Below are 16,079 nucleotides of genomic sequence, written 5' to 3'. Positions count from 1 at the left end.
AAAAAACATTGATCAAGTAAGTCATGTTCATGTAAGAAGAAAAAATTAGCAATCGAATAAAAAAACGTATTCAAAATATAATAATAAAATGCCAAAGAATAAAAATAAAGTCAAAAGTGAGAATCATTCTACTTCACTATCAAAAACAGGAAACTTATTTGGACAGTCGGGTGTTTTTGATTTATATAACAAGGACGTTAATCTAGAAGTTATAGAATATCTAGAAAATGTTAAAACTGAAGCCATTCGCACTATAGCCATGCCTCAGGGAGTCCATATTAATGATGATAGAATAAATAATTTGGACGGTGGATCAAACAGCACTTTTTATGATGAAGTTCCCCTTTTACCTAAAGCGGTTAGAAATTTTCTTTTACATAAACAAAATATTTTGCAATGGTATAAAACTAACCGCTACGATGATGATGATCAAGGAAACCGACCTGGTTTAGAGTATTCTACTGCAATTGACCCGGAGGTAGAAGAACCGGTTAGCGTTGAAGAAAACGAAAATTTGTATGAAAATGTGAATAAACTTTTATTGTTAAATTTGAAAAGTTACTATTCAAAGAAATACTCAGAGAATTCCTTTTGGAATACTGTATTAAGAAAAATATTCAATGAACTTGAGTTTACAGAAGGTTCTTTGTTATTAGAGATGAAAAAAAATGAAAATACCCAAGGTTTAGAATTGGATGAAGAATGGGCTATTGATTTTTTTAAATACTTGGAAATTAATCTAAAATATGGGAAACTATTAGTTTTAAAAAATCCACAGGATTTATTAAATATTTTAGAAAATTATCAACATCAAGCTATACCAACGAGTTTCTATGATTGGTGTATTTACATCGATACACATCCTCAAATAAATAAAGACGTTAGAAATGCTAATATTTGTATTCCTTCGCTTGAAATGAAATTAAACTTAATTTCACATATAGTAGTTAATCATAAACACAAAGATTTTTCACAATGGGTTGAATATATTTTGTTGACATTGCCACCATACTTAAATTCCAAGGAGATTAGTATATTACGAGACTTGGCTAAAATAAGCAATATTTATGTAAAAAATGATCTGCTGGATCAATCGCTTACTTTAAGAGCCAAGTTAACAATTGATATTATAGTATCCAATAGTTCTAATATCAATACCAAAAAGACATTGGCGAGGGCAAATGATACAATGAAAATCGATATTATATTAGCTGAATTGGTTTTATGCGTAGTCGGTGAAGTTTACGGACAAAAAGATTTAATCCCATGGAGTTAAGTAATATTGATATATATTATTATGATAGTTATATTTTTTTAATAGCTAAAAAGTTATTGTGAAGGGGCCTTTTATATAAGGTATAAACAATACAATTCACACTTATATAAAGTTATTCATTTTTTTTGTCTTGTAAAACGATAACATTTGTACAATTTTCCTTTTTTTTTTTTTCGGTATTATAAAACTAAAACGACGAAGAGATGAAAAAGGGAAATAAAAAAAAAAAAAAAAAAAAATAAAATAAAAAGGTAACATAGATAAGGCTATACCAAAAGAGGAAATAAAAAACAAACTATACTTGCATAAATATATATAATATATATATATATATATGTATATCTTCAGCGCATGTGATGATTTCTTTTTTCTTTTCTTTTTCTTTCCAAACTTTTAATGCATCGCTCTTATAATTTATAATCTTATAGAATCCCTTACTCACTTTAATCCAATTCTTTTCAATATCTTCAACCACAAAAAGTTAAAAGAAAAAAAAAAAAAAAAAAAAAATCAAAAATCAAAAATCAAAAATCAAAAATCAAAAATCAAAAATCAAAAAATAAAGATGTCCGACGAGTTGGCTTCTACCCAATTGATAGACGAGGATGAAGGTGCCTCCTCTTTAAGAGTCATTAAGGATTTATTTGCAGGCACCTGTGGTGGTGTTGCCCAAGTGTTAGTTGGCCAACCATTTGATACAACAAAAGTTAGATTACAAACATCTACTGATCCCAACATAAACGCTATAAGAGTTGTAAAAGAATTGATTAAAAATGAAGGGCCTCTAGCCTTTTATAAGGGTACTTTAACACCGTTACTTGGCATTGGTGTTTGTGTTTCTGTCCAATTTGGTGCCAATGAAGCCATGAAAAGATTGTTTCATAAACTCAATAGAGATAAAATAAATTCACATCTAACATTATGGCAATATTATTGTTGCGGTACTGTAGGTGGTGTTTCCAATGCTTTCATTGCTTCTCCAATTGAACATGTGAGAATTAGATTACAAATTGATAAAACTGGCGAGTTTCATGGCCCACTACATGTTATTAAAACATTGAGAAAACACAAGAGTCTTTTAAGGGGCCTGCTTCCAACAATGCTTAGAGATGGGCATGGGTGTGGTATCTATTTTCTAGTTTATGAGGCTTTAATGACAAGAGAAATGAAAATTCACAATATTGAACGTTCGCAAATTGCGTCTTGGAAATTATGTTCCTTTGGTGGGTTATCTGGTTGTCTATTGTGGTGCATGGTTTATCCAATTGATGTTGTTAAGAGCATCATTCAAACTAGTGATCTAAGAAACAAAAATATTAAAATGACAACCGTCTTCTCCAACCTTTACAAAGAAGTTGGTTGGAAAGGTTTATTTAAAGGTTTTGGGCCCACTATTATTAGGGCCGCCCCGGCAAATGCTGCTACTTTTGCTACCTTTGAGGCAGCAATAAGAATGATGGGTTGATCCTATTTTATATATATATATATATAATATTCATTTAAAATACAAAATTACATAGAGTGAACAAAAAAAAAAAAAAAAAAAAAAAAAAAAAAAAAAAGATAAAATCTATGTAGAATCCTCTAACCTTCTTAATAAATACTGGACTTCTACTTCTTTGGTCATCGGAATAACATATTCCTTATAAATTTTAACCAAATATTCAGGGGTAATCTTTCTTTCACCTTCTTTATTAGTTGGATCTACTCCATATACTTCGGCTTTAATTAACAATCTTTGTAAAATTTTCTCTTCAACGGCAGAATTAGTAATATTTTGATATAGACCATCGATATCTTTCTTTTTGATTAGATCGGTATACAATTCCTTGTCTTTTTGAAATTTAGCTTCGGCAACAAACTTACCAAAGTGGATCCTCCTACTTAGGCTTTGTAAACACTTGATATCAATGGTGGTAACACTTCCATATGATTCTTTAGCATCTCCATCATTTTTGGAAATTAATTTGGTTATTTTATCGATATACATTCTTTTAATATTTGAATTATAGTTCACTTGATTAGAATATGAAGCCAAAACTTTTGGATAGTTAATACTGGGCAAAATAGGCTTTAAGATATGATCTGGGAAAAAGGGGGTTTCGTCAGGACTTTCAAATCTTCTGATTTGACTTTCTAACATTTCTAAATGCATTAATGCCCAATCTAAAAAAGAACCATCAAAATCAGGGATTTTTAAACCGTCAGCATTCTCCAAATATACACTAGAACATGTAGGAAAATAGGATCTTTCAATAAAATTGAAAATAATGGTATCTTCCATGTGAACTAATTCATTTCTAATGTTTTGTAAATCTAATACTGTTTCTGGTTTGAGGAAGTCCATTTGGGGAAAGTATTCTTTGATGTATTTATCTTGCTGAAACAATTGTAAATATTTGTTATTTAAAACTCTAAGACACTCTATTTACGAATTAAATAACAAAGCAAGTGGTTTGCAACTTGTATATGTACAGTTTAATACAGCTTACGAATTACTTGGGGAGAGAGGAAAATCAAAAAAACCAAAAACCAAAAACCAAAAAAAAAAAGATTTGAAAAATATTCTTATCTCCTTCATATTGAATTATGTGGTTCATTCTACAGCGTTTCCAAACAAAAAGATAATATAATTTGTGTGTATGTTTTTATTCCATTTCCAAAAAAAAAAAAAAAAAAAAAAAGAATATATCCGGGTGTTTCATACCGACGGACAATAACGTAATCTGGTTCTAAATTACTCGGATAAATCAATTAAAACTAATTGGTTTCAGTTGTATATAAAACAAGCAATATCACTAACTGTATAAAAAAAAAATAAAATTACAATATGTATATAATAAAAGTGTTTAACCGTCTCCTCTTTTTTCTTATCCGAATCATATTGGTAATGTCATAGAATAATAACTTTAAAATAATATAAAAATAAATAAATATATATATAGAAGAAAAAAAATACATGTATAATTCATTCATTTGGCTCCTAGCCATAGCCCTATTTTCTTTTTTTTTTTTTTTTTTTTTTTTTTTGAATATATTAAATATTAATAATCCGTCTGATCAATTTGATTTTTGTTTTAAATTCTCAATCATAGACTCATTCAATTTAGACTCTCTGTCTAAATCTTCTTTGGAAGAATACATCCCAAAGGCTCTGAACCATAGGAATCTTCTTAACCTACTCCATTTGTCAGTAGCTAACCCATAGTTTGTGTAGGCACAAAGTAAATCGTATTCACTTGCATCATGCATATCTTTTTTAGCAACCAAAGTATCCTCCACTTTATTTAAAAAAGTAGCCAGTTCCACTGCAATAAAAAGACCCACTGAAATCCATAAAAATGTCCAGATGTTAAAATTTTCACCATCCAAAGCAGGGTTGCCATTGGCAGCCCTTGCTCTGTGAATCTCTTCCCATGTGCCTGCGTTCCAATAAGCAGAATTTTTCATAGTTTCTTCGCGAAATCTTTGTGAAGCAAAACCATTAGCATGGAAACCATTAGTGTGGAAACCATTATTAATGGTGGACACGTCAGTGTTACCATAAATCCAACCTAAACCGTATTTATCATAGTTAGCTTTTTTTGAAGGGGTTTTTAAAATCTCATATGCATCGTTGATCATTTTAAACCTAAGTAATTTTTGTTCTTCATTTAAATAGTAATCTTTGCCATTTTTTTTAATATGGCTGTCTTTAGCAATAATTTTGGTGTTTATATCTGGATGGTAAATCTTGCACAGTTGATAATATCGTTGTTTTAAAAGGTTTTTATCGAAAGTAGCTTGCGATAGATTTAGAATAGTGTATGGACTAGGATTAGTTTGATTGGCCCAGTCTTCTTCATGGAATACATTGTTTTTATTATTGTTAGAGATATTAGCATAGTTTCTTTTTGAGGCCAATGAAATGGCTTTAAACAAACCATTAGAAGAGTGATAGTATTTGTTCAGTAATAACGAGTATGGTAATCTGGGGAATATATGTATATTCTTCTGAAGACTCATATTGTATGTATAGGATTAAATAGTTTTTTATTATTTTTGTTTTTTTTGTTTTTTTTGTTTGTTAAAGTGATATGTCTTCATTAATAATAAAACCCGATAATATTTATTAAATTTATTGCTTTATGCGTATAGTTATAGAAATTAAATGGTTTTTGCTATCACATTATTATTCTTATGTGTATTATCCGGGTAAACACATATTCTTCGGTCTCAATCACTTTTTTTTTTTTGTTTTTTGTTTTTCTTTTTAATTCGCACGCACGAGATATCGGATTACGGCTAAATTGGAAATTGTTTTTATTTTTTTTTTTTTCTTTTTTGATAGTAAAATAAAAAAAAAAAACAAAAAATTATTGCAAAGTTAATATATTTGAAAAGCCTTTTAAACAGAAATTTATTACGCTTTTATTTTACATGTATATTTTTTTTATTTTCTTTTGTTTGTTGTCCACTTTTTGCTTGCTTCCTTTTTTATTTTCTATTTTTCCATTTTTCTATTTTTCTATTTTTTCTTCTTCTGTTGAACTTTAAAAAAATGTTATGCATTAACCTTTCTCGATTGATCCAATTCTATTGAAAAAAGAGTCTATTTACAAAAAAGAAAAAAAAAATTTTTTTTAAAAATAGATCACATATTTATACATTATCAATAGAACACCATTATAAATATCCTGTCAAAAAATTAAAATCAGATACGAATCCTGAAACAAAAAAAAAAAAAAAAAAAAAAAAAGAAAGAATATGACCACTCCAACTTTATACACTGTTAGTTCTTATTTGATTCTAGATAGCAAGGGTAATAGAATTTATACTAAATATTTTAATCCACCATTCAGTAATAAGGATTCTATTATCACAAAAAAGAATAATACCAATGGAGAAGATGAAGAAGAATATAACACTGGTTTACAAACGAATTTGAAAAAACAAATAACTTTTGAAAAAAATTTATTCAAAAAAACACACAAAACCGATTCAGACATAATTATATTCGAAGATAAGATAATCATATATAAGGAATATGCTGACGTTTCATTATATCTAGTTAGTTCTGATTTAGAAGTTAATGAATGTCTATTACAATTGACTTTTGATGGTATTAAAGATGCTTTAGAATTAATTTTAGATAATGGACTTGACAAAAATAACATCCAGGAACACTTTGATATGTGTTGTTTGGCTATTGATGAAAGCATTGATGATGGAATTGTATTAGAATATGATGGTGCCACTATTGCTTCAAGAGTTACTTCACCACCCACCAAAGATTCTGCACATATTAATATCGATTTAAGTGAGAAAGGGTTATTAAGTGCTTGGGGGTTCGCTAAAAGTAAATTAGCTGAAAGATTGCAGCAGGGTTTATAATAATGAAAAAAGTAATTTTTGTTTGGAAAATACTTTAATTGAATTAAATATAATATATAAAAGTAAAAATACATTAAACAGATGAGCAAAAAGTTAAAATAAAAAAAAAAAAAAAAAAACAAAACAATCTATTTTTTTTTCTTATTTTTCTTTGAATTCTTACCAATACCAGTGCCATTATTACCCTTTTGTCCATTGTTTGCTGAGGGAATATTAATTTTAATTTTGTCAACACACAATAATGGCAACAATTCGGTATCCTTAAGTTGTTTAATTAATTCATGCTCCTTTTCCCAATCCACATCCTTGTCTGTACTATTTGGATCAACTTTTCTCTTTAGGAAATAACTCAAAATCTCGTTAATACTTTTCAATTTTTTTCCTGTGCCTGGTAAAATTTTGACTTTATATTTATATTTATTTAACGCAGACCATGGTGCGAACACAGGTATAATCGATTCCAAGTTTTCTAAATCATTTGGGTTTTCCAACTTAGGCTTTAATTCAGCAAATATTTTGTCATAGAAAACCGTGACTTTTTCATTTTCTGTGAATCTTAATGCCTGTAATTGTAATTTCTTACTTCTTACTTCTTTTTTCATTTCTCTTTTATGTTCCCTCTGAAGTTTATCATTCATTTTTTCTTGTTCTTTTGCAATTCCCTTTAAAGTACCTAAAGCATCCAATCTTAACATTTTCTCCTCCTCATCTTGATCTGCATATTTTTTTTGTATCTTCTTCAATTTGCCTCGTTTACCCCGAACATTCTTATTTAATTCTAAAACTTCAGTAGCAGCTAAAGTAGTTGAGTCCGATTTAGAAGGTGAAGGCAAGTATGCATTATTTTTATACTCTCCAATTTCAGGTTTATCACTTCCAGCAAAGCTTTTTCCCTCCTCAAGTTCTTCAGCATGATGTTTATTTGTATTAATTTGTTCTTTCTCTTGGGCTACGTGCAAGTCCTGTGTTCCTTTGTCTTCTTCATCCGCCTCTTGAATGCCATCTTCCTCCTTTATGTAAATACCATCACTTTCGTGTGTTTTTACTTTCCACATAAACGCCAAACCCATAACCATTTGAACAGGAGCCAAATACCCCTTTCCCCCCTCATCCAAAATCGAAAAACTACCGCTTTCCAAAACACGATTTTTATCATGTGGGTCAAATTTAGAAATGTTTTTACATTTACACCACCAAGAAGCAACTCCACTAACTTTTTTAGACCAAGCATCACTAGCTGAAATAATCAAAACACCTGCCTGCATCAAAGTGTTTGGCGGAATAGCCTCATCTTTAGTATGATTGATAATAAAAGCTCGGGGTGCTCTTTTAGCACTTCCCACATCGTTACACGTAATATAGATGTCTTCATCGGTGATATATTTACTATATATCTGATCAGTTTCTTGGTCACTTTTACCCATCATAACCAAATACCCTTCGGTAGATATAAACCAATAATACTTTTCAAAGAAATAAGGATTCCTGAGTCTTTTTAATACATCATGTTGTTCTTTCAATTTGTGATGTAAGTCCTTGGTAACTTTCCTTTCAATGTTTTTCAATGCCATCTTTTGGTTTTTTTCAATTTTACTCTGCTTGGTCCTATTCTCCTTTTTTATATTAAAATATCGAGAAGCATTTGCAAAAGCCGATAATTCTAAATCAATATTGACTTCAATGGAGCCGCTTGCATTATCTTTTTTGTTTAATGTCTCATCATCAGTGTCAGAATCAAGCTCAGTTTCACTCTCAGCATCAATATTTGGTAATAAAATATTAATCTTATTGTTTTTCAAATCTAACGGTAATTTAATCAACATGGCAATTGGGTTTTTCTTGGCCTTTTCACTCTTAATCAATTGCTCAATCGCATTCCAATCCATTTGCTGATCAACCAGACTCAACACTGCCCCCTTACAACTCTCGACCAAGTCAGAATTATTAATTATAACACTTCCTTTAAGTTCGCTCAACTTTTGATTATCAACAAATTTCTGTATTCTTGTGTCATTAGCACGCTTGGCATTTTCAATAACTTTCGCAGCGTGTTGCTCCTGTTGCTGAATTTTTAACTCGTACCTAGATGACTCAATAGTACTAAAAAATTTATCAACAGTCATATTATAAGGCCCTGGAACTTCTTCGATTTTCCAAATACTGTTCTCAGCAGTATCTTCGTCTCTTAAAATAGGTTTAAAGGGCTCAAAACGATCATACAGATACTCCAATTCAGGGGAGTCTACATCTTGTCTAAACAAGGGATTTTTTTTGCAAACAATATATCCCTTAAAATCATCATTGTTTGTAGTCAATAAAGTTTTCACCTCAGCTTCAGTTTCATTTAAAACAGAAGCTAATTTCTCAACATCGCCTTTAAATTTCAAGCACGGATCAGAAGCTTCTATGTGATTCAATTTCAAGTACTTTAAAATTAGTTCTGAAGACAAGTATGGCGCATTCAAAAACAATAACTTATGAATAGATGGTATTTTCACTTTAGAATCACATGATGCCTTTTGCTGCTTTTGCAATTTTAATTCCATATCATCGATCCAGCTCAAAATAACATTTGCAGTAAATTTCTTATCTTCTGTTTCCTCCTTCCCTATAATTATATCACTTAAAAGTTGATAAACATCTCCAACATTGCATTCATGGTCATCCACAATTCTCTGTGTAAATAAAACTTTTCTTTCAGAGTCTAGCAAAATAACATTCCCTTTGCTGAAAAATTCAAAAACCAAATGATATAATCCATCAGAAAATGTAAACACAATTATTCTATCTTTCCCGATTTGTCTGACCGAAGTCAACCTCTTACTTTTTAAATGTTTTCTTAGTTTAACGACAAATCCTGATGGTTGCGGTGGAATAGGTCTTGTAAATTGTGTAACGTATATTTTAAATCCACAATCAACAATTACGTTAAATTTTGAATCGGGTTTATTAAATTTCAATAAAAACTGTCTCGTTGAATCACCAATATTGTAGATATTGGTCAATCTATACCCAGTTATACTATTTTGTAACTCTTTGGTTATCAATGGAATATCTAACCCCGAAAATCTTTCCTTCATGGTTGATTTGGTTGGTTAGATTAGGTAGTGAATGGTATATATTTAAGATTATTTTATCGAAATATTGAGCAGAGGGAATTAAATGTGAAAAAGAAAAAGAAAAAGAAAAAGAAAAAGAAAAAGAAAAAGTACTCGTAATTTTCATTTGAAGTGGAAAAAAAAAAAACCCCCCCAATAATGGATTTGATAATAATGAATTACAAAGTGACCAAATTTATTCATCTTACGAAGTGGATTTGTGTTTGTCATAATTCGTACAGAATGTAAAAAAGAATGACAAATTACGAATCTCTGAAAACACGAAACTCGTCTAAAGGGCAATAATCACGTGCTGAAAAAAAAAAGAAAGAAAGAATGAAAGAAAGCAAAAAAAAAAAAAAAAAAAAAAAAAAAAAAATACAAATTATATATGGAAACAATATGAAACTAAATCATATATAAAGAAATGATTATGAACTTAATTGGAAATATATCAATCGTAGCTTATTACCTAAAAGTATATAAGAAGGATCAGCCAACATACTATAACATCTGTCTTGGTAATATATAGTAAAGTATTAAATTGGTTTACTAATCCTGCCTCATAATATACTCTCTCTGGGATCTGGGATATACCTTACTATTGTAAGCGTAACTCAGGACTACTCATAGTAATTACGGGTTCAAATTTTTGGTAATTAATTTCTTATTTGTTCTAGCTCTCATTCTTATCTCTACTATTCGCGTTGTCGGTTCTGCTGTAACTTGATTAGTGGTGTAGTACTAGTAATGCTTGTTGATCATGATAAATAACCTTTACTATTATCATATATATATTATTATTATTATTATTATTATATATAAAGACCTAAATAGATCAAAAAATTAATTACTAATAAGCCGAACCCATAACTACCACGAGTAGTAGTGAGTTATACCTACATCAGTCCACTGTCGTAATATGAAATCAAGTAAACGCATATTACAACCAACATATAAAGTAATAAAGAATGTCAACCGCAAGAAGTAAAGTAATAAAGAATGTCCACCGCAAGAAGTAAAGTAATAAATAAGTCAACCTCAAAAGTGCTACGCTCATTCAAAGCAGATCATGAAATCACTACTAAGATAACACAACAACGAAATGTTGGAAAAGATTAATATGAACGTCAAATATAAATGTGAAAATAAATCATATATAAAGAGATGATTTATTATCAAGTTATTCATCAAAAGTATTTAAGTTATAGTTTTAAATAATCTTTATTATATATTATTATTATAATATGTAAAGACCTAAATAGAACAAGAAATTAATTACCATAATCCGAACCCGTAATTATTACGACTAATCCTGAGTTACGCTTACGATATCTGGTAGCGCCGCTAAAATAGAAAACGATCAAAAGAAATAAGATTAACGATGAGTAACAATACTGATGGTGTTAGGTTAAACCCTTTCGCAGGAAGCCGTGATGTTCACACATTACTCCAATTCTTAGATGCTGTTGAAATTCGTTTTGTAACTAGGCGTATTTCTTCAAATCAGGAGAAAATTTGTTTTTTAGCTGAAAACTTGGATGGTGATGCTGCCTCGTGGTTTAGAAACGCATACCGAAGAGCAGACTTAACAGACGTACCCTACGAAACTGTTGTTGCTAAGTTGAAAGAACATTTTTTTGTCGCTATTGACCCTTACCAAATGTACCTTGATTTAAATAAAATGAGACAGACCAAGAGTGTTATGGAATACACTGACAAGTTCGAGAAAACTAGATTGTTATTGCCTATCGACTTTGTCTCAGAAAAAGCCCTAATTGTAACTTTCATCGCTGGGTTAAAAAAGGACATTTGTAGAGAATTGAGAATTCGTGACCCGCAAACCTTGAGAGAAGCCGAAGAGATGGCCTGGAGAGCTGACAACTTAGGATCTAAAACGAATAATGTAAATTGGTATGATACACCAACATCAACAAGCAATGATCCGGATGCCATGGAAATCGATGCCATGCAATCCAAATATATGAACCGTAATAGTAGTTCAGGACGTCGTAATTACAACAACTCAGAACGTTGGGATTACAATAACAGAAACCGTCGTAATTTCAACAAGTCCAACTCGAATAACGATTATTGGAAAAATCGCCTCGAAAGCTTATGTAGAAATAAAGGATTATGTTATGAATGTGGTGATTCAGGACACTACGCTTCTAAATGTCCAAAGAGTCAAAAGAGAAACGCGAGTTCTCCCACGCCTCAGAGATATTGAACTAAACTGTTTAAACACACAGAAAAATAGAAAAACCATCGCTAGATTTACAAAAAAAGAGAAAAAACAACAAGAAAACTACAAAAACAATAAAAAATTACTACAAAAAAAGAAAAAAAAATAATAATAATAATTACAACCAATCGTTGCAAAGACCAGAACCAAATAGTATAAAAAGTTTATACCAAGGTCACGTAGAATTTGCCTACGCTGATCCTGAAGAATTAGGAAAATTTGAACAATATTATAACGAAGACGAGGAAGAAGTGTTTTACGATGCTAACTCGCAATTACCAGCTACGAACGACACAAAAGCTGAAGGAATAGAAACCGGTACAGATGAACAACTCAGTACGGCAGGAATAGAAAAAGACACGAATCCAATCGTAGAAATAGACGATAGGGATGAAGTTATGGACAGAATGAGAGAAAGACTCAAAGAAAGAAAAAACTCTCGTATATACCCCTTAATTATGAAAACTCCTAAAATTGGAAGGAGGAGGGAAGTAGAATTGTTATTGAACAATGCAACATTAGCAACGGTCCTGATGGATACAGGAGCCCCAACAAGTGTAATTAGCCGAAATCTAGTAGAGATAATTGGATTAGAAGTTTCCAAAGCGCCCTTTCAGAGTATAAGTGGAGCGATTAAAGGAACCAAAGAAGGTACGAACAAAGCTACAACAGTACGTTTTACAATTAACGACAAAGAATATAAAATAGATGCGTATATTTTAGACACAATTAACAACAAGGTTATTGTCGGAAACCCCATACTTGAAACAAACCCTGAACTGTTGAACATAGAAACTGAGGACAAAGAACAGTTGAACGAGTTATTAGAGGTAACGATTGAAACAAAGGAAAATAAAACATGGAACTTTATTCCAGAATGGCTTAGGAAAAAGTTTAGAGATATTGTAGGTACTAAATTATTACCTGAAACACATAAATTGGTAAATGTACACCATGAAATAATACTAAAGGATCCCGAGAGACTTCCAAAAATGCAACCTTACAGAAGTACACCCAAGCTTGAAGAAGAAGCAAGGAAAATGGTTGATAGCTTATTGTCAGATGGATACATAGAAGAATCCAAAGCCCCAATAGCTTCACCCATAATCATGGTAAAGAAGAAATCTGGAGATTACAGATTATGTGTTGACTACAGAATGTTGAATAAAAATACAGAACCAGACTTGTTTCCCCTACCATTATTAGACACTATATTTGCCAAACTAGGATCTTCGAAAATATTCACAACCTTAGATCTATTAAATGGATATTACCAAATTCCAATGAAAAAGGAACACAAACCCTTGACTAGTTTTGTCACCCCATTTGGAAAGTATCAATTTACTGTTATGCCTTTTGGTTTACGAAATGCACCTTCAACATTTACAAGATTAATGAGTGACATATTCAGAGATTTAAAATTTGTTTGTATTTATTTAGATGATATTCTAATACACAGTGATAATACAGAAGAACATTGGAAACACTTAGAAACAGTATTACAAAGACTAAAAGATCATGGTTTAGTTGCAAAAAGATCAAAATGTTATTTTGCACAAAGAAAAGTAGTATTTTTAGGACACGAAATTAGTAGTGATGGTATCAGACCATTACAAGGAAAAACCGATGCTATTAAGAGCTTAGTAGTTACCCAAGATATTAAGAGTGTTCAGAGATTCTTAGGAATGATTAATTTTTACAGAAGGTTTATACCACGATGTAGTCATCTAGCTAAGCCACTAGTTGAATTTACAGCAAAGAAGACTGAATGGTCAGACGAACAAACACAAAGCGTTGAGACTTTAAAGAAAGCACTAGGCTCACCACCAATATTAGTCCCGTATACACCCAAATGTTACATGAGACTAACTACCGATGCCTCGTATGATGGACTTGGAGCCGTATTAGAAAAATTAGAAAACAACAAGCTAATTGGAGTTATTGGATACTTCAGTAAAAGCTTACAAGGTGCACAAAAGAATTACCCACCTGGAGAATTAGAATTATTAGCAATAATTGAAGCACTAAATCATTTCCGATATTTACTACATGGAAACCATTTTGAATTAAGAACAGACCATATTTCACTTTTATCATTACAAAATAAGAAAGAACCGTCAAGAAGAATTTCCCGCTGGTTAGACATGCTAAGTGAATACGACTTCACTTTGACATACCTAAAAGGTACAATGAACCATATTGCTGACACACTATCACGAGACAGTAAAAGCTTAGAAGTAGATACCATTGATGCAAAATCATGGCTTGAACTTTATGAGAATGACCCCTGGTGTGCTGCAGTTTTGCACGGAATGAAACATATAGATAATGTGAACACAGAAGGAATGGATTTACATTTATTCAAGAAATATCAGAAAAAATGGACTTCATCAAGACAATTTCAAGAAGCATATACAATAGACAAAGACAATTTCTTATATTACAAAGACAGACTATGTGTACCACAAAAAGCAAGAAATTCAGTGTTAGAGTACTATCATGACAATGCTATATTAGGAGGACACTTTGGAGCCGATATCACTTTTCATAAAATTGCAAAAGACTATTATTGGCCTAGTTTATATTCGAATATACAAGATTACGTAGCACATTGTTACAACTGCCAAGTTATGAAGCAACACCGACGAGCCTCACAAGGTTTACTACAATCTTTAGATGTTCCAAAAGGACGATGGTCACATATTACTATCGACTTCGCTTCAGGACTACCACTTACTTTTCGTCAGAATGACTTTATTTTAATTGTCGTAGACAGATTCTCGAAACGATGCCACTTTATACCATGCAAGTCCACTACAGGTTCCATTGAACTTATTAATTTACTATTTAAACACGTTTTTGCTTACCACGGATTTCCCCGATTTATTACCTCAGACAAGGATATTAGAATGATGAGCACTGCATACAAAGAATTAGTGAAACGATTAGGAATTCAATTAAAAATGTCAAGTAGTAACCATCCTCAAACAGATGGACAAACTGAAAGAGTTATTCAAGTCTTAGGTCGTATGTTAAAAAGCTATTGCTCCGTACATCACCAACAATGGGATAATTTTTTGCCCATTTTAGAATTTTGTTACAATTCGACTTATTTATCTAGTATTCGAGCTGCTCCGTTTGAAGTTGATTTGGGTTATATTCCTAATAAACCACAAATATTTACGGAGGGGGAGAGTTCAGCACAAAATGACTCCGCAGTCGAATTAGCCAAGAAATTGAAAGCAATAGAATTGCGAACAAAAGATTTTTTAGCTGCAAACGCTGAAAACAATGAAGCAGCCAAGAACAATAAGAGAATACAAATTATATTAGAACCAGGACAACATGTATTAGTACACAGAGACGCATACTTCGTCAAAGGCAAATACTGGAAGATACAACCGATATATTTAGGACCTTTCAAGGTAGTAAAGAAAATTAATGATAACGCCTATGAAATAGATTTACCAAGTACTAAAAAGACACATAGAGTAATTAACATTGAATGGTTGAAAGAATTCAAACATGACCCAGACAGGTACCCAAAACATCCGCCAAGAACTGAAAAAGAAATGGAATTTAGATTAACCGAAATAGTTAGTGTAATTGGAATCACAGAGGATAAGACTAAGCTGTATGCAAAGTTCAGCGATGTTGATCCAACTCTATCTGTAGAAATACCACTTAGGATTTTTAACAAATTACCTGACTATAGGAAGACAGCCTTATTGTCAAACTTTAAACAACTCTGGAGACACTCAGTTTCGGAGGAGGAGGATGTCGTAATATGAAATCAAGTAAACGCATATTACAACCAACATATAAAGTAATAAAGAATGTCAACCTCAAGAAGTAAAGTAATAAAGAATGTCCACCGCAAGAAGTAAAGTAATAAATAAGTCAACCTCAAAAGTGCTACGCTCATTCAAAGCAGATCATGAAATCACTACTAAGATAACACAACAACGAAATGTTGGAAAAGATTAATATGAACGTCAAATATAAATGTGAAAATAAATCATATATAAAGAGATGATTTATTATCAAGTTATTCATCAAAAGTATTTAAGTTATAGTTTTAAATAAT

The 16,079-nt window shown here is 31.1% G+C and overlaps 7 protein-coding genes across 7 annotated transcripts; 4 read left to right on the top strand and 3 right to left on the bottom strand.

Annotated features, from left to right (window-relative positions):
• Positions 1-88: 88 nt before the first annotated feature.
• Positions 89-1,276, top strand: BRR1 (Brr1p; the record flags this gene model as incomplete). Its single annotated transcript, XM_046081294.1, has 1 exon — positions 89-1,276. The coding sequence occupies one exon, from the start codon at positions 89-91 to the stop codon at positions 1,274-1,276; it is 1,188 nt and encodes a 395-aa protein (XP_045937027.1).
• Positions 1,277-1,841: 565 nt separating this feature from the next.
• Positions 1,842-2,741, top strand: YMC1 (organic acid transporter; the record flags this gene model as incomplete). Its single annotated transcript, XM_046081293.1, has 1 exon — positions 1,842-2,741. The coding sequence occupies one exon, from the start codon at positions 1,842-1,844 to the stop codon at positions 2,739-2,741; it is 900 nt and encodes a 299-aa protein (XP_045937026.1).
• Positions 2,742-2,846: 105 nt separating this feature from the next.
• ARO7 (chorismate mutase ARO7) lies at positions 2,847-3,623 on the bottom strand (the record flags this gene model as incomplete). Its single annotated transcript, XM_046081292.1, has 1 exon — positions 2,847-3,623. The coding sequence occupies one exon, from the start codon at positions 3,621-3,623 to the stop codon at positions 2,847-2,849; it is 777 nt and encodes a 258-aa protein (XP_045937025.1).
• A 713-nt stretch (positions 3,624-4,336) lies between these two features.
• JID1 (Jid1p) lies at positions 4,337-5,281 on the bottom strand (the record flags this gene model as incomplete). Its single annotated transcript, XM_046081291.1, has 1 exon — positions 4,337-5,281. One exon carries the CDS (start codon positions 5,279-5,281, stop codon positions 4,337-4,339), a length of 945 nt encoding a protein of 314 aa, XP_045937024.1.
• Positions 5,282-6,022: 741 nt separating this feature from the next.
• RET3 (coatomer subunit zeta) lies at positions 6,023-6,649 on the top strand (the record flags this gene model as incomplete). Its single annotated transcript, XM_046081290.1, has 1 exon — positions 6,023-6,649. The coding sequence occupies one exon, from the start codon at positions 6,023-6,025 to the stop codon at positions 6,647-6,649; it is 627 nt and encodes a 208-aa protein (XP_045937023.1).
• A 128-nt stretch (positions 6,650-6,777) lies between these two features.
• On the bottom strand, positions 6,778-9,729 carry RQC2 (Rqc2p; the record flags this gene model as incomplete). The annotated part of the gene is made up of 1 exon (XM_046081289.1): positions 6,778-9,729. One exon carries the CDS (start codon positions 9,727-9,729, stop codon positions 6,778-6,780), a length of 2,952 nt encoding a protein of 983 aa, XP_045937022.1.
• Positions 9,730-12,390: 2,661 nt separating this feature from the next.
• On the top strand, positions 12,391-15,783 carry SCDLUD_000705 (uncharacterized protein; the record flags this gene model as incomplete). Its single annotated transcript, XM_046081521.1, has 1 exon — positions 12,391-15,783. One exon carries the CDS (start codon positions 12,391-12,393, stop codon positions 15,781-15,783), a length of 3,393 nt encoding a protein of 1,130 aa, XP_045937021.1.
• Between the last annotated feature and the right edge of the window lie 296 nt (positions 15,784-16,079).

Source organism: Saccharomycodes ludwigii, chromosome I (assembly GCF_020623625.1).
Source record: "Saccharomycodes ludwigii strain NBRC 1722 chromosome I, whole genome shotgun sequence".
Lineage (NCBI taxonomy): Eukaryota > Fungi > Ascomycota > Saccharomycetes > Saccharomycodales > Saccharomycodaceae > Saccharomycodes > Saccharomycodes ludwigii.
This window is presented reverse-complemented; position numbering and strand designations above follow the sequence as displayed.